Source organism: Salmo salar, chromosome 18 (assembly GCF_965601325.2).
Source record: "Salmo salar chromosome 18, fSalSal1, whole genome shotgun sequence".
Classification (NCBI taxonomy): Eukaryota; Metazoa; Chordata; class Actinopteri; order Salmoniformes; family Salmonidae; genus Salmo; species Salmo salar.
Genome location: NC_138308.1, coordinates 83,244,379 through 83,267,721, shown reverse-complemented (window position 1 = coordinate 83,267,721; position 23,343 = coordinate 83,244,379). Strand labels below are relative to the sequence as shown.

Here is a 23,343-nt window from a genome sequence, read left to right as displayed (position 1 = left end):
ACTCATATTCAGTTCCTATTTACCGCTGGGTTTCATTTGAATATGTTGTAAACTAGCAACCCTGTCATTGAACTGTATTACTAATACCATCTCTAAAGGCAGTTCCAAGACAGTTGGCTTGTCATGGTAATTCAAACATGGCCTGTAGAATTTACTGTAGGTAGGATTCTAGCTAGCTGTAATTATATAGAGATATAAAATATTCTCTGTCAGTTAAGTATAATTTATGATAGATGGTTAAAGAGAGCCAGCAGATAATACATTATTTGTATAATCCTAATATATTATAAAACATCATATATCATCAAAAAATGTGTTATAATAATCATTTCATAATTACAGCTCCTGTCAATTTGACTCTTTTTGAGGGCTCTCTTGGAAATCTGTAACGAGTGTCGTGTGTGGAGGACCAAGACGCAACAGGGAAGTGTATACTCAACTTCTTTTTTAATATTGAAGAAGGTGAAACTAAATAAAACACGTATACAATTACGACATTTACACTAACAGTTCTGTCAGGTGAAGAGCACAAAACAAAATACAACTACCCACAAACCCCAATACAAACACACCCCTAATTATAGGACCTTCAACCAGAGGCAACGATAGACAGCTGCCTCCAACTGAAGGCCCCAGCACCAATTAACTAAACATAGAAATACAAACGACTAGACTGAACATAGAAATAAACTAACATAGAACAATAACCAAAATCCTGGACTAATAAATCAAGTACCCCCACTATATGGACACATACACACAACCACCCTGAACCACAAAAACAAATACCCCTGCCACGTCCTGACCAAACTAAACACTAACAAATAACACCTTTACAGGTCAGAACGTGACAAGCTTGATACTGACAGCTGTGGAAGCAGCTGTTGTTTTCTGTAAATCTATTTGTATAACTGGTGACAGTGACACTATTCTCATATTTACATACTGTATCTGCAGCCTGTTGTCCAAGGCAGGTAAATTATGTGGTGAGGTGTATTCAGATGAGGTATTAGTCATTTGATCCTCTTTCAAGGTTTTAAAATCACCAAATATGGACCTATGTGTCTGAAAACGAAATTACTACTACTGCTACTACTACTGCTACTACTGCTACTGCTACTACTACTACTACTACTACTACTACTACTGTATCACCATGTCCTACAATACATTTGACAAATATTACTGTTTCCCACTGTGTTATTCTGGCATGACTCAACAAAAAGAGAGAAGTGTGTCAGTGGATCAATGTCATGTTATTGTTGTCAGATACTGTAATACATCTCTGTAGTGTGTTGCATGGAGAAGGCATGTTGAGCTCCAGAACCTTCTTACTGAATATATACTGTCATCAGTTGTCCACATTACACCCATATAATACTGTCTGTGTGTACTGTAGTGTACATCCAATCCACTACATTCCACTAGGTGTCTCATCAGTCCCATTATTTACAATAGTTACGTACATCATCAGCAGTGGTAGTAGCAGAGACTTAAGAATATGCGAGATATCTCACTAGATACTTTTTTGTGCTTCATATGCAGTCAGTCGATGAATTAATCAGATCAGACCCAGCTGCTATCACATTGTCCTACCTCACTAATGCTCTTGTGGCTGAATGGAAGCATTTGCCAGCAGCAAATTTTCCAACATCTAGTGGAAAGATATCCCATTAAAGTGGAGGCTATTATAGTAGCAAAGGGGGGACCAACTCCATATTAATGCCCTTGATTTTGGAATTAGATGTTTGACGAGCAAGTGTTCTCATACTTTTGGCCATTTAGTGTATATACTGAACAAGAAAATAAAACAACATGTAAAGTGTTGGTCCCACGTTTCATGAGCTGAAATGTTTCATACACACAAAAAGCTTATTTCTCAAAAATGTCTGAATATTGCACCTTTCAGGATTATAAGCAGACCGGAACTGTGACAATTGTTTTTAATGGTAAGCTTTTTGACTGATTAAAAACAAAGGTTGGACTACTTACGCAAGCGTCCCACCCCTGGTACACCCTATCAACAACAGGTGAAATATCAAGAGCGCCAAATTTGAAAACAATTAAATGTCATAATTCAAATTTCTCAAACATACAACTATCTTACACCCTTTGAAAGATAAACATCTCCTTAATCTAACCACGTTGTCCGATTTCAAAAAGGCTTTACGGCGAAAGCATAAAGTTAGATTATGTTAGGAGAGTACATTGACAATAGCTGTGTGTAATGTTTTGTCAATTCAAAGACAGGCGTCACCAAAAGCAGAAAACCAGCTAAAATTATGCACTAACCTTTGACAATCTCCATCAGATGACACTCCTAGGACATTATGTTAGACAATACATGCATTTTTTGTTCTATCAAGTTCATATTTATATCCAAAAACAGCGTTTTACTATGGCGTTGATGTTGAGGAAATCGTTTCCCTCCAAGAACCGCCAGTCAATCAGCACACCAAATTAAATAATTACTATTCGAAAACATTGGTAAAATATTATATTGTCATTCAAAGAATTATAGATTTACATCTCTTGAACGCAACCGGATTGCCAGATTTAAAAATAACCTTACTGGGAAATCACACTTTGCAATAATCTGAGCACTGCGCCCAGAAAAATACGCTTTGCGATACAGACTAACCGCCATGTTGGAGAGATCTAAAATCGAAAATACTATGTAAATAATCCATTACCTTTGATTCTCTTCATCAGATGTCACTTCCAGGAATCCCAGGTCCATAACAAATGTAGTTTTGTTCGAAAAAGCTCAGAATTTATGTCCAAAAAGCTCCGTGTTGTTAGCACATGATCTATGCCCGCCGGACTTGTCTTCATAAACTAAGGGGAAAAAAATATTTACGTTCATTCAAACATGTCAAACGTTGTATAGCATAAATCATTAGTGCCTTTTTTAACCAGAACATGAATAATATTGAAGGCGGACGATTGCATTCTCTTTTAAAACGTATTGGAACGAGAGTACCCAACATGAACTCGCGTGCCAGAGTCTAATCGGCCACCACCGTTCCAAGGCTCTTGTTCGGTCAGATCTCACAGTAGAAGACTCAAAACACTTTGTAAAGACTGGTGACATCTAGTGGAAGCCATAGGAAGTGCTCAACGATTAATAAACCCCTGTGTGTTTCAATGGCATAGGTTTAAAGGTAATTCAACACATCAGGTATCCACTTCCTGTCAGAATTTGTCTCAGGGTTTTGACTGCCATATGAGTTCTGTTGTACTTACAGACACCATTCAAACAGTTTTAGAAAATTCAGAGTGTTTTCTATCCAAACCTGAACAATAATATGCATATTCTAGCTTCTGAGTTGGTGTAGGAGTCAGTTAAAAATGGGCACATATTCTTTTCAAAATTCTCAATACTGCCCCCTAGCCCCATTAAGTCAGTTGTTTGTGGTTATGTCTCTCAAGACATAAAATACTGTGCACCAAGACTGAGAAACTTTACACTAGTTTGTCATAGTGACCACAAACCAACAACCCTCCTCAAATAGAGACGAGTTGAGTGGTTATGGTCTGATCCCTTCCTCTTTAGCAGTGCGGGTTTGTGAAGAGGGTGGTGTGTGTGAAGCTGTCTTTTTCCACTGTGGGCAGAGAGAGAGAGACATATAGAGAAATGGTTGTAGATGCTGATGAGCAGGCCTATACATGGAAAAAGGGTGTGTTGCTTTTTTGGCAATGCTATTTTACAGTACAGTATACTGTATTTCACTTGTCATATTCATTTCTCAAGATATACACACAGTTTACCTCCAGATAGTTACAGTTGGGTCCAAAATGATTGACAGCCTTGATAAAGATGAGCGATAATGACTGTAGAAATAAATCATTCAAATACTGAGATATATTGTGTGCAAAAAAAGGGGGAATTTATGTAATTTTATACTAATACAATTGCACAGAGAAAGATATTTTGTTTAACAAGCTATTTTTTCTCTCTAAAAGGTAGGGGTCAAAATTATAGACACCCCTAAAGATTCATGAATAAAGTAGTCAAAAGCTTAGTATTTGGTCCCATATTTGTAGCACACAATGACTATATCAATTTTGTGAGATGCATTTGCAGTTCATTTTGGTTGTGTTTCAGATTAGTTTGTGCCTAACAGAAATGAATGGTATTTCATATATTGTGTCATTTTGGAGTCATTTTGATTATTAATAAGTATAGAATATGTTTCTCAACACTCACATTAATGTAAATAAATTATGGCATAAATGTGCTTATCAAGTCACATAATAAGTTGCATGGACTCACTTTGTGTTCAATAATAGTGTTTAACATGATTTTTGAATGACTACTTCATCTCTCTACCCCACACATACTGTCACACCCTGATCTGTTTCACCTGTCGTTGTGCTTGTCTCCACCCCGTCCAGGTGTCACCCATCTTCCTCATTATCCCGTGTTTCTCTGTTTGTCTGTTGCCAGTTCGTCTTGACTTGTCAGGTCTTACCAGTGTGTTTTCCCGTCTCCCTGATTTCTCATGTTCTGTTTCCTAGTTTCCCCGGTTCTGACCATTCTGCCTGCCCTGACTCCGAGCCTGCCTGCCGTTCTGTACCTGCCTGACTCTGACCCGTTAAGAACCTCTGCCAGTCCAGACCCCGAGCCTGCCTGCTGTTCTGTACCTTATTGATTCTGCCCTGGATTACAGACCTCTGCCTGCCTTTGACCTGTCTTTTTCCTAACCCCTGTTCAGGTCAATAAACATCTGTGACTCTAGCTGTCTGCATCTGGGTCTTATCCTGAGTTCTGAAACATACAATTATCTGTAAGGCAGGTTTTCCAATGCCTAGCAAAGAAGGGAACCTATTGGTAGATGGGTAAAAAAAAAGCAGACATTGAATATCCCTTTGAGCATGGTGAAGCTATTAATTACACTTTGGATGGTGTATCTATACACCCAGTCACTCTAAAGACACAGGCGTCCTTCCTATCTCAGTTACCGGACAGGAAGAAAACTGCTCAGGGATTTCACCATGAGGCCAATGGTGACTTTAAAACAGTTACAGAGTTTAATGGCTGTGATAGGAGAAAACTGAGGATGGATCAACAACATTGTTGTTACTCCACAATACTAACCTAATTGACAAAGTGAAAAGAAGAAAGCCTGTACGGAATATAAAAAAATCCAGAACATGCATCCTATTTGCACTAAAGTAATACTGTAAAACATGTGCCAAAGCAATTTACTTTTTGCCCACACCACTGTCCATATTTTCAAGCATAGTGCTGGCTGCATCGTGTTATGGGTATCCTTAAAACATGTTACTGGGGAGTTTTTCAGGATAAAAAAGAAACGGAATGGAGCTAAGCACATGCAAAATCCTAGAGAAAAACCTGGTTCAGTCTGTTTTCCAGAGATTAATTCACCTTTCAGCAGGACAATAACCTAAAACACAATGCCAATCTACACTTGAGTTGCTTAGCAAGAAGACAGTGAATGTTCCTGAGTGGCCGAGTTACAGTTTTTACATAAATCTACTTGGAAATCTATGGCAAGACCTGAAAATGGTTGTCTAACAACAACCAATTTGACAGAGCTTGAAGAATTTTTTTAAGAATAATGGGCAAATGTTGCACAATCCAGGTGTGGAAACTATTAGGTATTTACCTAGAAAGTAATATATATTTTTTTTTATTAAGTTCAACAAAAAAAATAAAAAAATTGGCTCAGGGGTGTGAATACCTATGTAAATGAGATATTTCTGTGGTTATTTTTCAATAAATGTGTAAACATTTCTAAAAACATATTTTCACTTTGTCATTATGGGGTACTGTGTGAGATGGGTGAGAAAAAAAATGATTATATCCATTTTGAAGGTAACACAACAAAATGTGGAATAAGTGAAGGGGTATGACTACTTTCTGAAGGCACTGTAAATCCTTGATGCTAGGCAGCGCCAATTCAAATCAAATCAAAATGTATTGGTCACATACACATGTTTAGCAGATGTTAATGTGAGTGTAGCGAAATGCTTGTGCTTCTAGTTCCGACCGTGCAGTAATGTCTAACAAGTAATCTAACAATTTCACAGCAACTCCCTTATACACACAAGTGTAAAGGAATTAATAAGAATATGTACATATAAATATATGGATGAGCGATGGCCTAACGGCATAGGCAAGATGCAGTAGATGGTATAGAGTACAGTATATATATATATATGAGATGAGTAATGTAAGGTATGTAAACATTATATAAAGTGGCATTGTTTAAAGGGACTAGTGATACAATTATTACATCCAATTCAATCCAATCCAACTCAATGTTACTGATGGCTGTTTAACAGTCTGATGGCCTTGAGAAGCTATTTTTCAGTCTCTCGGTCCCAGCTTTGATGCACCTGTACTGACCTCGCCTTCTGGATGATAACGGGGTGAACAGGCAGTGGCTCGGGTGGTTGTTGTCCTTGATGATTTTCTTGGCCTTCCTGTGACATCGGGAGGTGTAGGTGTCCTGGAGAGCAGGTAGTTTGTCCCTGGTGATGTGTTGTGCAGACCTCACTACCCTCTGGAGAGCCTTACAGTTGTGGGTGGAGCATTTGCCATACCAGGCGGTGATTCAGCCCGACAGGATGCTCTCGATTGTGCATCTGTAAAAGTTTGTGAGTGTTTTTGGTGACAAGCCAAATTTCTTCAGCCTCCTGAGGTTGAAGAGCTGCTGTTGCCCTTCTTCCCCAAGCTGTCTGTGTGGGTGGACCATTTCAGTTTGGCCCTGATGTGTATGCTGAGGAACTTAAACCTTTCCACTCCTGTGAGTTCTTATCTTTGCGAGGCATGTCACTTCTCCCATCTTTTAACAAAGCCCACCACTAAGCATGCACTGTTTTCTTAACCACAACTGGATGGATCCATAAAGAATTACTGTGAGAATAAAATTCACTGAACCTAGAAAATATTGGAATAAAGTAGACTAATGCAATAGAAGTCACGTATCTAATTGTTGCTTACTGAAACCTCCAAAGTCATCCAATCAAGATAATACATTTGAAGCAATAGCCTACCAGTGTGTGTTCAACTAGATGATAACTTCAGCACCGCTTTGATTGGGACAGCGCCATCGCACTGTGGGGACTCTGGTTTTTGTTTTCACTGAATCTCCATTTGGATATTGGCTGTGGAAATGTTAGCTAAGTTGAGGTGAGTGCTGGCTATGATCATCTTGTCTAGTTGGCTCATTTATTAGAAACTTTAGCCAGCATGTTATGTAGTTTAATAAATCCTCTATGGGCTAGGGGGCAGTATTTTGACATCTGGATGAAAAGCTTGCCCAAAGTAAACTGCCTGTTACTCAGGCCCAGAAGCTAGGATATATACACTCTAAAGTTTCTAAAACTGTTAAAATAATGTCTGTGAGTATAACAGAACTGATATGGCAGGTAAAAACCCGAGGACAAACCATTCAGAAAAAAAATAATTTCAGCCCATCACTGTTTCCAATGGCTGTCATGTTTAATATGAAGGGAAAACCTCCCAGATTGCAGTTCCTAGGGCTTCCACTAGATGTCAACTGTCTTTAGAAAGAGTTTCAGGCTTGTTTTTGGAAAAATGAGCTAGAATTTGTAGTTTTTCAAAGTGGCTTCAACGTAAAGCCTTTATGAAATCTGACACAGCGGCTGGATTAACAAGAAGTTAAGCTTAATGAACAAAATAATGAACTAATGATTTCATTCATTTGGACTTAACATAATTCAACTCTAAATATGTAATTCTATTAGTTTTACAATATATTTTATTAGTCGTATAATGTTTCTTAACCTCTCTCGGGAAGGTGGGACGAAATCGTCCCACACTATTCAACAGCCAGTGAAAAATCAGAGCGCCAAATTTAAAACCACAGAATGTCATAATTCAAAGTTCTCAAACATAGGACTATTTTACACCATTTTATAGATACACTTCTCCTGTATCGAACCACGTTGTCTGATTTCCAAAAGGCTTTACAGCGAAAGCAAAACATTACATTATGTTAGGAGAGTACATCGACACAATAACCACACAGCCATTTTCTAAGCAAGTAGCATGCATCACAAATACCCAAAACACAGCTAAATGCAGCACTAACCTTTGACGATCTTCATCAGATGACACTCTTAGGACATCATGTTACACAATACATGCATTTTTTTGTTCGATCAAGTTCATATTTATATCTAAAAACAGCATTTTACATTGGCGTGTGATGTTCAGAAAATGTTTTGCCTCCAAAACTGTCGGTGAACCAGCGCTACAATTTACAAAAATACTCGTTACAAACATTGATAAAATCTTAAACTGTCATTCAAAGAATTATAGATGAACATCTCCTTTATGCTAACGCATTGACAGATTTCAAAATAACTTTACTGGGAGAGCACACTTTGCAATAATCTGAGTACTGTGCTCAGAAAAAAAACAGCAGGCAATTATAGACACCGGCCATCTTGGAGTCATCTAAACGCATAAATAGCATTATAAATACTCACTTACCTTTAATAATCTTCATCAGAAGGCACTTCCAGGAATCCCAGGTCCACAATAACTGTTGTTTTGTTCAATAAAGTTCATAATTTATGTCCAAATAGCTCTTTGTTGTTCGCACGTTCAGTTAGCTACTCAAAATGTAGGGCCCGCGAGGGAAATGTGACAAAGAAAGTCAAGAAAAAGTTATATTTACGTTCGTTCAAACATGTCAAATGTTGTAAAGCATCAATCTTTAGGGCCTTGAGAACGTGAAACTTCAGTAATATTCCAACCGGACCCATCCTGTGTCTTAAAAAAGGTTTTGGAACCAGAGGTCCCACCTCACATGAACGCGCCGCAATGAACTGATGGGACAACAACTTCCCAGCTTTCTACTTCGCTCTCTGTTCATCATAGACGCCTCAAACAACTTTCTAAAGACTGTTGACATCTAGTGGAAGCCTTAGGAAGTGCAAAATTAACCCTAACTCACCGTGTGTTCGATTGGCAATGACTTAAAAGGACTACAAGCACCAGAATTCTCACTTCCTTCTTAGATTTTTCTCAGGTTTTTGCCTGCCATATGAGTTCTGTTATACTCACAGACATCATTCAAACAGTTTTAGAAACTTAAGAGTGTTTTCTATCCAAATCTACTAATAATATGCATATTCTAGTTCCTGGGCCCGAGTAGTAGGCCGTTTAATTTGGGTACGTTTTTCATCTGCCCCCTACCCTAGAGAGGTTAATAAGTCCTGCCTAAACAAATTAATAATGGATTTATTGTTGATGGTGTATATTCAATGGATCGATTAATCTAGAAACTCACCCACATCCGCACAACACCTCTCTCTCTGTCTCTCTCTCTCTCTCTCTCTCTGCATTATTCATCTGTGGACACACTCAAGGAGAGTTAACCTGTGACTAAAAATGTTTTTGTTTAATTCAAGAATCCACTTTACAAAATATCATTAGTTAATATACCATTACCATTATTAGCAAATCAGACAAATTATGCTGCGCTCTGCTATTGGCTACTTAACTTATTCAAGGCCATCTCAAAATACAACACTGCCCCTTTAGGACAAAAACAGCTCTTATCTGACTCGTTTTTTCAAAGATGGCTAGAAATGTACACATGTTGTGTTCTTGTAGGAAGCCACCACTCCCCCAGTGTTACTACAAATGAGCTATAACTGGGCTAATAACTCACTAACTAGGAAAGAAGATGAACAGATGTGCACACATTGCCACATGTAGCTTTCGCCTTGAGCTCAAAACAAGCTCATCTACTTGCGACCTCTCATACAGTCCAGTTCAAAGTGAATGGCTCAGATCCATATGGCAATGGCTATTTGCATAATATGCCTATTGCAGCTCTGATTGGTTATGGTGCACCGGTCTGTGTAGAGTACTGGCCTCTGCCTACAGGAACATCTCTTACACGGTTAGTTTTGCATACTAAGTCTTGCATAGATTGTTTTGAATCGATATGTTATATTGAAAGTAGCTAATATTGTGTTGATTCGATCACAATTCCCACAGTAGAGCGCAACGTTGATAGTGTTACCTAAAGGAGAAAACTGAAGTTCAATCTAGTTGATGTTTCTTCTGTACACAGCAGTTCCCCTGGTCCGCAGGTGCACAGTTTAGAGGTGACATTGCTGGTCTGTATGTAAATACAAAATAAAAGTGACCATATTACCTACTAAAGTAAGATCATGCCTTGGAAAGATTGGTCTTCTGACTGCATTTGTCTTCATATAACTGTTTCCACAGCTCTGCCCACGGCCTCAGTGAAGATAGTCACTCCACAAGGTCTCCTCTACCCTGGAGAGACAGTCACTGTGCAGTGTGACATATTAGACTACACAGACTGGACGTACCGCTGGTTTAGAGACAATGAAGAGCTTCCCATTCAGACCAGAAAAACCATCACCATCTCTCTCCCTGACCAGGCTGGTCAGTACAGGTGTGTTGGGACGAGGAGAGATCGGCCCCAGAAGTCATATCTCAGCTCAGCTCTCCCCATCATCATCACTGGTGAGCTCACTGTTTGTCTTCAATCTGGACTTTGTAAATTCAGAGCCAATGAGGGTTAATCTAAATACAGATAGATACACTGTAAATTCTAACTGAATGGAGTCAACATACCCATATGTAAAATATACTTTTATCACAACGTTACAGCGTTAGCTGAATTACCACGTAGGTATCAAGATGTTTTGTGCTATGTTTCCTCAGCTCTGACTATAAAGCCAAACCCTACATACACTGATGAGAAAGTCACTCTGACGTGTTCAACAGAGTCTCACAGTGACTGGAGCTATCAGTGGTTCAAAGACAGGAATTATAATGTAGTATCCCAGTCTGTCAGTTACACTACAACAGGAGACACCCTCACCGTCAGTAGAGCTGCTGAGTCTGACCAGGGTCTCTACTGGTGTGAAGGGAACAGAGTGTCTAGACCCACATCTTCACTACCAAGTAATGCTGTTACTCTCACTGTAAAATATACATTACTTTGTTCTGTTCTCTCTCTTGTCATACAGATAGATAGACACTGTTGTTGTTGAGTCAATCATGTAGACATTTTCTGTGTGTCTGTAGACTATTCTGCCTCACTGAATTTTGATCAGTTATTCATCAAGAGGACATATCTTGCAGCAGATCAGATCCATGTTTTCCGGATGCATCACAACCTTTTCTTGATTCCAACAGATAGTCATCCGACGGCTACGCTGAGTTCTGATAAAGAGGATGTATTCACAGGAGACAGTGTGACACTGAGCTGTACTGTAGAGTCTTCTGGATGGAAGTTTTACTGGTACAGACACAGACCAGACTCTACACCAGTAACCACAACCTCTGGATACTCCTACACACTCAGCTGGGTCAGTGTCTCTGATGGAGGACAGTACTGGTGCAGAGCTGGGAGAGGAGACCCAGTCTACTACACCCTGTACAGTGACCCAGTCCAGATAAACATTACTGGTGAGTCTAAAATAGTTTAATGATAAATGGCTGCTATTTTATATGGATAGAAAGTAATCTAGGGTATAATATTTTGTCTGCTTCTTGAATCACAACAATTATAGCTACCTTGAAGCTGTTTACGTGCTGCTGTGCGGTTTGTTGCTAACCTTACTTTGCTACCTGCCAACTTTACGGTTTTTACTTTATAATTACTTATTATATTTTTTGTTTTTCCCTCGCTTGACATTTTTCATTCAACTTTTTCACACTGACGTGGTTCGTCAGGACCTCCACCAGCCGAAGCTAAGTAATAACATTAACATGATGCCTTCTAATTGCAGTCGCTGTACTCATAATATACAGGAGAACGAGCGCCTTATGGCGAGGATAGCTGTGCTGCAAGCCCAGCTTCAGACGCAATCGTTAGGCAAGGGTAATTTCAGTGTAGGAAAGGATGATACAGCGTCTGTGCCACCAGTAAGTACAGACAGTAGTATAAATCCCCTCTCACAGTCCCCGCAGCCAGACCATTTTCTCATGGCTTCTGGAAGGAAATGCTGTAGGAATGCTCAAACGGTGTCGCTCATTCAGCCGACAGAAACTTTCAACCAGTTCTCCCCATTAAGCAACGGGTCGGAGTCAGAGGCCGAGCCTTCTCTGGTCTCTACTCCTCCCGTTACGGGGTGTGAGACGCCGAAGCCTCCCACCATTAGCTCTGTCAAATTGAAAACCCTAGTCATTGGCGACTCCATTAGCCACAGTATTAGACTGAAAACGAATCATCCAGCGATCATACACTGTTTACCAGGGGGCAGGGCTACCGACGTTAAGGCTAATCAGAAGATGGTGCTGGCTAAAGCTAAAACTGGCGAGTGTAGAGAGTATAGGGATATTGTTATCCACATCGGCACAAGCGATGTTAGGATGAAACAGTCAGAGGTCACCAAGCGCAACATAGCTTCAGTGTGTAAATCAGCTAGAAAGATGTGCCGGCATCGAGTAATTGTCTCTGGCCCCCTCCCAGTTAGGGGGAGTGATGAGCTCTACAGCAGAGTCTCACAACTCAATCGCTGGTTGAATTCTGTTTTCTGCCCCTCCCAAAAGATAGAAATTGTAGATCATTGGGCCTCTTTCTGGGACTCACCCACAAACAGGACCAAGCCTGGCCTGTTGAGGAGTAACGGACTCCATCCTAGCTGGAGGGGTGCTCTCATCTTATCTACGAACATAGACAGGGCTCTAACTCCCCTAGCTCCACAATGAGACAGGGTGCAGGCCAGGCAGCAGGCTGTTAGCCAGCCTACCAGCTTAGTGGAGTCTGCCACTAGCACAGTCAGTGCAGTCAGCTCAGCTATCCCCATTGAGACCGTGTTTGTGCCTCAATCTAGGTTGGGCAAAACTTAACATGGCGGTGTTTGCCTTCGCAATCTCACTAGAATAAAGTCCTCCTCCATTCCTGCCATTATTGAAAGAGATTGTGATATCTCACATCTGAAAATAGGGCTACTTAATGTTAGATCCCTCACTTCCAAGGTAGTTACAGTCAATTAACTAATCACTGATCATAATCTTGATGTGATTGGCCTAACTGAAACATGGCTTAAGCCTGATGAATTTACTGTGTTAAATGAGGCCTCACCTCCTGGTTACACTAGTGACCATATCACCCGCGAATCCTGCAAAGGCGGAGGTGTTGCTAACATTTATGATAGTAAATTTCAATTTACAAAAAAAAAAAAGACCTTTTCGTCTTTTGATCTTCTAGTCATGAAATCTATGCAGCCTACTCAATCACTTTTTATAGCTACTGTTTACTGGCCTCCTGGGCTATATACAGCGTTCCTCACTGAGTTCCCTGAATTCCTATGGGACCTTGTAGTCATGACAGATAATATTCAAATATTTGGGGACTTTAATATTCACATGGAAAAGTCCACAGACCCACTCCAAAAGGATTTCGGAGCCATCATCGACTCAGTGGGTTACTCTGGACCTACTCTGGACCTAGTTTTGTCCCGTGGAATAAATGTTGTGGATCTTAATGTTTTTCCTCATAGTCCTGGACTATCGGACCACCATTTTATTACGTTTGCAATCGCAACAAATAATCTGCTCAGATCCCAACCAAGGATCATCAAAAGCTGTGCTATAAATTCTCGGACAACCCAAAGATTCCTAGATGCCCTTCCAGACTCCCTCCACCTACCCAAGGACGTCAGAGTACAAAAATCAGTTAACCACCTAACTGAGGAACTCCATTTAACCTTGTGCAATACCCTAGATGAAGTCGCACCCCTAAAAACAAAAACATTTGTCATAAGAAACTAGCTCCCTGGTATACAGAAAATGCCTGAACTCTGAAGCAAGCTTCCAGACAATTGGAATGGACTTCATAAAAAATACTACAACGTGATTTTCTGGATTTGTTTTTCTCATTTTGTCTGTCATAGTTGAAGTGTACCTATGATGAAAATTACAGGCCTCTCTCATCTTTTTAAGTGGGAGAACTTGCACAATTGGTGGCTGACTAAATACTTTTTTGCCCCACTGTATATCTCTTGACACATTGATGAAAATAACCATGGCCTCTAAACCTTCAAGCTGCATACTGGACCCTATTCAAACTAAACTACTGAAAGAGCTGCTTCCTGTGCTTGGTCCTCCTATGTTGAACATAATAAACGGCTCCCTATCCACCGGATGTGTAACAAACTCACTAAAAGTGGCAGTAAAAAAGCCTCTCTTGACCCAGAAAATATAAAAAAAACTATCGGCCTATATCGAATCTCCCATTCCTCGCAATTTTTTTTGAAAAAGCAACTCACTGCCTTCCTGAAGACAAACAATGTCAACGAAACCCTTCAGTCTGGTTTTATACCCCATCATAGCACTGAGACTGCACTTATGAAGGTGGTAAATTACCTTTTAATGTCGTCAGACTGAGGCTCTGCATCTGTCCTCAGTGCTGCTTTTGATACCATCAGTCACCACATTCTTTTGGAGAGATTGGAAACCCAAATTGGTCTACACGGACAAGTTCTGGTCTGGTTTAGATCTTATCTGTCAGAAAGATATCAGTTTGTCTCTGTGGATGGTTTGTCCTCTGACAAATCAACTGTACATTTCGGTGTTCCTCAAGGCTCCGTTTTAGGACCACTATTGTTTTCACTATATATTTTACCTCTTGGTGATGTCATTTGGAAACATAATGTTAACTTTCACTGCTATGCGGACGACACACAGCTGTACATTTCGATGAAACATGGTGAAGCCCCAAAATTGGATGGCGGCAAATTTTCTTTTAAACTCGGACAAAACAGAGATGCTAGTTCCAGGTCCCAAGAAATAAAGAGATATTTGGTTAAATCTGACAATTAATCTTGATGGTTGTACAGTCGTCTCAAATAAAACTTTGAAGGACCTCGGCGTTACTCTGGACCCTGATCTCTCTTTTGCCGAACATATCAAGACTGTTTCAAGGATAGCTTTTTTCCATGTACGTAACATTGCAAAAATCTGAAACTTTCTGTCCAAAACTGATGCAGAAAAATGCATCCATGCTTTTGTCACTTCTAGGTTAGACTGCTGCTATGCTCTACTTTCCGGCTACCCGGATAAAGCATTAAATAAACTTCAGTTAGTGCTAAACACGGCTGCTAGAATCTTGACTAGAACCAATAAATTTGATCATATTACTCCAGTGGAAGCCTCTCTACACTGGCTTCCTGTTAAGGCAAGGGCTGATTTCAAGGTTTTACTGCTAACCTACAAAGCATTACATGGGCTTGCTCCTCTCTATCTTTCCGATTTGGTCCTGCCTTACATACCTACACATATGCTACGGTCACAAGACGCAGGCCTCCTTACTGTCCCTAGAATTTCTACGCAAACAGCTGGAGGCAGGGCTTTCTCCTATAGAGCTCAATTTTTATGGAATGGTCTGCCTATCCATGTGAGAGACGCAGACTCGGTCTCAACCTTTAAGTCTTTACTGAAGACTCATCTCTTCAGTAGGTCATATGATTGAGTGTAGTCTGGCCCAGGAGTGTGAAGGTAAACGGAAAGGCACTGGAGCAACGAACCGCCCTTGCTGTCTCTGCCTGGCTGGTTCCCCTCTCTCCACTGGGATTCTCTGCCTCTAACCCTATTACAGGGGCTGAGTCACTGGCTTACTGGTGCTCTTCCATGCCGTCCCTAGGATGGGTGCGTCACTTGAGTGGGTTGAGTCACTGACGCGGTCTTCCTGTCTGGGTTGGCGCCCCCCTTGGGTTGTGCCGTGGCGGAGATCTTTGTGGGCTATACCCGGCCTTGTATCAGGATGGTAAGTTGGTGGTTGGAGATATCCCTCTGGTGGTGTGGGGGCTGTGCTTTGGCAAAGTGGGTGGGGTTATATCCTGCATGTTTGGCCCTGTCCGGGGGTATCGTCGAACGGGGCCACAGTGTCTCCTGACCCCTCCTGTCTCAGCCTCCAGTATTTATGCTGAAATAGTTTGTGTCGGGGGGCTAGGGTCAGTCTATTGAGTATTTCTCCTATCTTATCCAGTGTCCTGTGTGAATTTAAATATGCTCTCTCTAATTTCTTTCTTTCTTTCTCTCTCTCTCTTTCTCTCTTATTTTCTCTCTCTCTTTCTCTCTCTCTTTCTCTCTTTCTCTTTCTCTCTCTTTATTTCTCTCTCTTTCTCTTTCTCTCTCTTTCTCTTTCTCTTTCTCTCTCTTTCTCTCTCTCTCGGAGGACCTGAGCCCTAGGACCATGCCTCAGGACTACCTGGCCTGACGTCTCCTTGCTGTCCCCAGTCCACCTGGTCGTGCTGCTGCTCCAGTTTCAACTGTTCTGCCTGCGGCTATGGAACCCTGACCTGTTCACCGGACGTACTACCTGTCCCAGACCTGTTGTTTTCAACTCTCTAGAGACGGCAGGAGCGGTAGAGATACTCTGAATGATCGGCTATGAAAAAAGCCAAATGACATTTACTCCTGAGGTGCTGACCTGTTGCACCCTCTACAACTACTGTGATTATTGTTATTATTTGACCCTGCTGGTCATCTATGAACATTTGAACATGTTCTGTTATAATCTCCACCCGCAATAGCCAGAAGAGGACTGGCCACCCCTCATAGCCTGGTTCCTCTCTAGGCTTCTTCCTAGGTTCTGGCCTTACTAGGGAGTGTTTCCTAGCCACCGTGCTTCTACACCTGCATTGCATTCTGTTTGGGGTTTTAGGCTGGGTTTCTGTACAGCACGTTGTGACATTAGCTGGTGTAAGAAGGGCTTTATAAATACATTTGATTGATTGATAGTCTTGAGTAGACTTATTGATAAATAAATACATTTAAAATTGTGCCACTGTTTATTCAGTTAGTTGTCTGTGTTGTGTCTGTACAGAGAACCCTGTTGTTGTTCTTATCCTCCAACCCAACTGGACCCAGATATTCATTAGAAAGACTGTCACTATGAGATGTGACATACAGGGAGGAGACACTGACTGGAACTACAGATGGTATAAGAATAGTCAGTTATTGATCTCTAACACAAAGCCTGAGTACAGAATCAGTCCTGTCTACAGGTCTAACAGTGATTCATATACCTGTGAGGGTGTAAAGGGAAACAAGTTCTCCAATATCAGTGATGCTGTACAACTGACTGTGTCTGGTAAGTATATCTAATCATGTAAACATCTACATGGGTAACTAGAATTACTGCTAAAACTGAAAGTTAGAAAACAGAAACCTGTCCTCTTACTGATCACAGATCAACCCAAGGCTGTCCTGAGTATGCTCTCCTCAGTGGCTGAACCCTGGGGCCCCGGTGATGCTGAGCTGTGGACTGTTCCCTACAGGACTGTTCCCTACAGAGCTGGGTTACCCTCCCTATCAGACAAGTCTTACTCTCTACAGCCCCTATCTGACAATGTGACTAGTGAAGACTCCTACACTCTGATCCCTGCTGGTGCTACTCCCACAGGAGGATATGTGTGTAGAGCTGGGAGAGGAGACCCAGTCTATGATACACTCTACAGTGAACCTCAGTTTCTCTGGTCAGGAGGTAACTAACTGCATTGAAACTGTATTGAATTATATTTAAGTCACCCTCATGTGTCTATATAACTATAGGTCTGACTCTGTCTCTCTTTCTTTCAGATCTGCAGCCTTCAGTGTCTCTTACAGTAAATCCCAACACAACTCAACACTTTAGATCAAAGTCTCTCTCACTGAGCTGTGAGGAGAAGGGGAACTCTACTGGATGGAGACTGATGAGATACACAGAGAGAGGAGTAGAGTCAGGGTGTGTCTCTAACTGGAGATCAATAACAGGGTCCACATGTACCATCAGGTCCACATACACAGGGGACAGTGGAGTGTTCTGGTGTGAGTCTGGATCAGGAGAGTACAGTAATGCTGTCAACATCACAGTAAATGGTATGTCTATTGTACAACACTCAATAACATTTTTACATATGGTAGCAACCCGCACAGACAGCTGTGTGTTATAAGTTATGCTGTTTGTTTGTTGTGTTGGACTTACCAGTACCCAGTGTTTGCGGCGTCCAACATGCCAATCAACCTGCTATCTGCCAACCACGGGAATGCCTGGAATGATCCAGTGCCGGGCATCCTTGTGGTTTGTGGAGTGGCGGGAGGGTTTGGCAGGGGTGTGGAACACCGCAACTTTAAGACCATACATAGCCATTGTTCTCTCTCTTAAGTTTGGCCTTAACAAGAGATGGTCACTGTTGTTATATACTGTGATCCTTGATTTATTTGGCGTGGGCTACGTTCAAACAGTAGCCTGTGTTGAGTTGGGTTAATTACCCGGGAATTCGTCAACTGAATCCTCTGTCTGGACATTTGTTAATTGATGATCTAGCCAGGTCATTCAATTCTTTAACTGAATTATTGCATATCATAAAGTGCAAGCTCATAAGATGTTGATATATTGTGAGTGATGACTCCAGATTTATTATTTATACATTATGTTACACAGCTGGGGATGTGATCCTGGAGAGCCCTGTCCATCCCGTGACTGAAGGAGACTCTGTGACTCTGACCTGTACATTTAGATATCAGGAAACAAATCCTAACCCCAAGACTGATTTCTACAAAGATGGAGTACTCATCAAGAATGAGACCACAAGAGAGATGACCATCTCTACAGTATCCAAGTCAGATGAAGGATTCTATAAGTGTAAACCTGGTCATGGAGATGCACCAGAGAGCTGGGTGACAGTGAGAGGTGAGAAAACATTTACGATCAAGAGTTTGTTACTTTTTTATTATCTGTGTGAAAATAATGTGATTTACGTGTTGACGTTAATAAAGTTTGGGATTTACACTCACCTCGAAAATATGATCTCTCAACTAAATTGTCAAAAGACGGGCCAGCCTGCTTTCTTTTCATGCTCTATACTGTAAACCTATATAACCTCTCCAGAATCTGTCCTGTTCTCTCTCCAGTCTCAGATACATACAGGATGTCATGCCCTGACCTTAGAGACATTTATTTCCCTCTAGTTTGGTTAGGTCAGGGTGTGATGTGGGGTGGGCAATCTAGTTTTTCTATTTCTTTGTTTTGGCAGAGTGTGGTTTCCAATCAGAGGCAGCTGTCCATCGTTGTCTCTGATTGGGAACCATACTTAGGCAGCCCTTTTCCCCTCCTTGAGTTGTGGGGTCTTGTTTTTGTGTAGCTGCCTTGGAGCAGCCCCAGAACGTCACGTTTCTGTTTATCCTATTTATTGTTTTGTTCGGTTTCAATTCAAAATAAAGGATGTGGAATTACCGGCACGCTGCACCTTGGCTTATTTATGACAGGGAGTTTGAGGACAGTGATCGCGACACAGGAATTGAACTACCTTATGTATTTTGTACCTCAGAGTCTGATGGTATTGTGCTGTTCTCTCTCCAGTCTCTCCAGTCTCAGATACATACAGGAATTGAACTACTTTATTTATTTTCCACCTCAGAGTCTGATGGTGTTGTGCTGTTCTCTCTCCAGTCTCTCCAGTCTCAGATACATACAGGAATTGAACTACTTTATTTATTTTCCACCTCAGAGTCTGATGGTGTTGTGCTGTTCTCTCTCCAGTCTCAGATACATACAGGAATTGAACTACTTTATTTATGTTCTACCTCAGAGACTGATGGTGTTGTGCTGTTCTCTCTCCAGTCTCTCCAGTCTCAGATACATACAGGAATTGAACTACTTTATTTATGTTCTACCTCAGAGTCTGATGGTGTTGTGCTGTTCTCTCTCCAGTCTCTCCAGTCGTATCTCCTGGATCCTCTACATCAGTCCTAGTAGGAGTGGTTGTGGGTCTGGTTGTTGCTGGTGTTCTACTGGTCATTCTCCTGGTCCTGCTTGTTCGATATAAAAACAGCAAAGGTGAGACTTTTGTCATTTATCATTTAATGGAGAATGTATTATTACGTTTGGAACAAAAATGTCTAAATAGAAATAGTTGAAGAAAGTTCAGTACATAACACAATGTGTTTGTCATTTCAGGTTCCTGTTTCAACAGAATATTCTGGTGAGAACACCTGTCTCTCAACCGATATTGATACATGCAGTATAACATCTTCTCTGTGCTTCTCTCTTCCTGTAGGCCCCCTCAGCCCCAGAGCACCAACCAGGACCCCCAACAGGACCAAGGATCTGGGTATACACATCAGCAGCATGGTCAGTCTCTCAGTCCAGACCTCTGCCACTCCTCTCTCTGTAACCTCATACACTGACTCTTCAACATGTACTTTTTATAACAACCAGCTTTGGGGTCAAAATCATTTAAATTCTGGTCACTTCAGAAAGTAAACCAAATTCATTATTCTTCCTGAATTGACTGGAATTTAAACGGAACTGACCCCAAGCCTGATAACATGTCCCTAGAATACCAACCTAACTAACCTGTCTCTCTCTCTTCTTTGACCAACAGGTGACACTAACATCTACGATACGATCAATCCCTCAGACAACAATGATAATGGTAGTGTAATGTAATGTTTTCAGTATGAATGTGTAGTAGTCTGCTGCTCTTCATTTAATATGACATGTAGTTTGACTAAGTGGAGGTGTTTGTGTATTATGTCTCAGATGCTTCTGCTGCTGGACCAAGTCATGTGACTTACGCCCAGATTCAACTCAAAAAGTTGGACAAGAAAAAGAAAGGTGACTCAACTGTGACATACATTTATTAAAAAAATGTGCAGTGTGTCCAAGAAGTGTTAAAATTATGTACAAAAAAGAACGTTGGATGGTTGTAGCCATCTATTGTCCAATTAACAAACACCCATATTAGCAAAGCTATTTCATTTTAAACTTCACGTTTCTCTAGCTACTTATCGTAATGAACCATATCAGCAAAATTCCCACGATAAGTCGTCTGTATGGTTGGTGTCGATCATATTCGGTTTATCATCCCAGCTGTAGTATAAAAATTACATATACTGTATATATATATAAAAAAAAGACAAATTCTCTGCTCTTTTTCCTCGTCTTCAGAAAGGCTAGCTGATCCAGCTAAACATCCAGTCTACTCTGTGGTGAAAACAGGGAAAGCCACAGGTAAGATCCATACTGCAAGTTGGCAGTCATTCAAATCAAAATGTGCAATTTTTTAGTTTCAGATGAAGCGGCAGAATATGCAATAAACTAATTTCATTTGTTGACTGAAAATGTCCCATTGTCAGCAGCAGCTGGACCTGTTGATGTGACCTATGCTGAGGTGGACCTCAAAAACAGGGCCAAAGCCAAGAAGAAGAGAGGTAATATTGTTGAATAGCTGTATATGTAAGGGATAACCAACGAGGGGCTATGCATTCTATGGAAAATGATGCATGATGTGAAAGGTTGTTCTTATACTCTGTATAAAGTTGCAGGAAGACAAATGCACTAACCTTCCACAGAGTTGCATTATTTTCCAGAGAACGCATAGAGCCCTGAGTTGATTTTCTGGCTTGTACCACGCCTATAATTTAACACAGTAAAAATGTGTTCATTTACTGGTAGAAATGTATTCAAGATCCAATGAAGTAGCTAGCTAGCAAGTTACTAGATAGCTACAGTAGTTGCCTTGGTAACCAAACAGACTTGCTAGCTTAGCAAATAAACCATCCTCCTAGCCTGTAGTTATGAAAATCAAATTCAACAATGCCAATGATGTTATCAATTCGACTTTTGCTTTCAACAGCAACTTAAACATAGGACATGTAAGAATTAACTTCATAGCCATTGAATATTGCAGTGCATTATTTAAGCAATAAGGCCCGAGGTGTGGTATGTTGCCAATATATCACGGCTTAGGGCTGTTCTTAAGCATGACGCAACGCTGAGTGCCTGGACACAGCCCTTAGCCGTTGTATATTGGCCATATATCACAAACCCCTGAGGTGCCTTATTGCTATTATAAACTGGTTACCAATGTAATTAGAGCAATGTTACTTCATATCTGTTGTATATACTACGGCTGTCAGACAATCAGCATTCAGGGGTCGAACCACCCAGTTTATAAAACTAAATAATGCACACTCTAGAATGCCTTTCAAGCCAATCAGAAATGAGTATTCAACAATGCCATGGTATGCTGTTCTGTATAACTGAAAATGTTTTCTAATATTTTATTATCACCCCCTATAGAAACAGCAACCCAACCTGAGGTAGATTCAGTCTATTCTCAAGTAAAGCCACATATATATTAGGTGCCGTCAGAGGAAGGCCCAAAAAATTGTCAAAGACTCCAGTCACCCAAGTCATAGTTTGTTCTCTCTGCTACCGCAAGGCAAGCGGTACCGGAGAGCCAAGTCTAGGTCCTAAAGGCTCTTTAACAGCTTCTACCCCCAAGCCATAAGACTACTGCACAATTAATCAAATGTCCACCCAGACCTTTGTTTTTACACTGCTGCTGTTTATTATCTAAACATAGTCACTTTACCCCTACCTACATGTACAAATTAACCTGTACCCCCGCACATTGACTCTGTACCCCCTGTATATAGCCTTGTTATTGTTATTATATTATATAACTTTTTAATAAATGTTTTACTTCAGATTATTTTGTAAACATTGTTTTAACTCTATTTCTTTAACTGCATTGTTGGTTAAGGGCTTGTAAGTAAGCATTTCACGGTAAGGTCTACACTTGTATTCGCCACATGTGACAAATACAATTTGATTTGATTTGGAGATGAAGGCTGGATTGGAATCTCTCAAATTCACTACTATACTCTACACCTATATTACCTCTCTCTGAGATATGATGGTGTTGTGATGTTTCGGACGAAGATACAGAATATGCGATAAGCAAATTCCTTTGTTTGTTGACTGGAAATGTCCATTGTCAGCAGCAGCTGGACCTGTTGATGTGACCTATGCTGAGGTTGACCTCCAAAAGAAGGCCAAAGCCAAGAAGAAGAGAGGTAAGTCTGGACATCCCTCCCTCTATATTCCCCTTATCAGAACCTCATCTCTCTTTGACCCCATATTGAATAAATGGCTATTAGTCTGGGTATTAGTCTGTGTACTAGTCTGGGTTTTTTTAAGATTCTGGATATTATTGTGGATATAACTATTATATTATGCTGATGTTTATCCTCCTACAGAAGCAGCAACCCCACCAGAGGCGGATTCAGTTTATTCTCCATTGAAGCCACGTTCATGCCCCAGTAAGAATTATAGCCATTTGTTATTGATTCTAAAACTAAATAAATATGGAACTAATGTGCTGATATCAAATTCTAATGTATCTATTTAAAGTATATCTCTATGTTTTATTCTTAGTAGTTTGTTTTACTGCATGCAGGTCCTTGAGGGAGATGGAGGGATAAATAACTGTGTGTGTGGTGATAAGTTACAGGTCCTTGAGGGAGATGGAAGGATAAATAACTTTGTGTGGTGATATGTTACAGGTCCTTGAGGG

General features: G+C 40.7%; 1 protein-coding gene across 1 annotated transcript; it reads left to right on the top strand.

Moving 5' to 3' along the window:
* Window positions 1-7,768: 7,768 nt before the first annotated feature.
* On the top strand, window positions 7,769-23,340 carry LOC123728783 (cell adhesion molecule DSCAML1-like). Its single transcript, XM_082964578.1, has 16 exons — window positions 7,769-7,793; window positions 10,244-10,507; window positions 10,709-10,951; window positions 11,186-11,458; window positions 16,824-17,090; window positions 17,190-17,483; window positions 17,579-17,857; window positions 18,423-18,671; window positions 19,701-19,817; window positions 20,038-20,091; window positions 20,523-20,597; window positions 20,931-20,993; window positions 21,119-21,193; window positions 22,769-22,843; window positions 23,027-23,089; window positions 23,333-23,340. Exons 1-16 carry the CDS (start codon window positions 7,769-7,771, stop codon window positions 23,338-23,340), a joined length of 2,424 nt encoding a protein of 807 aa, XP_082820704.1.
* Window positions 23,341-23,343: the final 3 nt, after the last annotated feature.

Excerpts from the sequence above, each read along its gene's own strand:
- LOC123728783 (XM_082964578.1), top strand. The coding sequence starts at position 7,769 with ATGTTTCTTAACCTCTCTCGGGAAG. Across the intron at positions 10,508-10,708 it reads TCTCCCCATCATCATCACTG|CTCTGACTATAAAGCCAAAC; the intron begins GTGAGCTCACTG and ends ATGTTTCCTCAG. Across the intron at positions 20,994-21,118 it reads GAAAACAGGGAAAGCCACAG|CAGCAGCTGGACCTGTTGAT; the intron begins GTAAGATCCATA and ends TCCCATTGTCAG.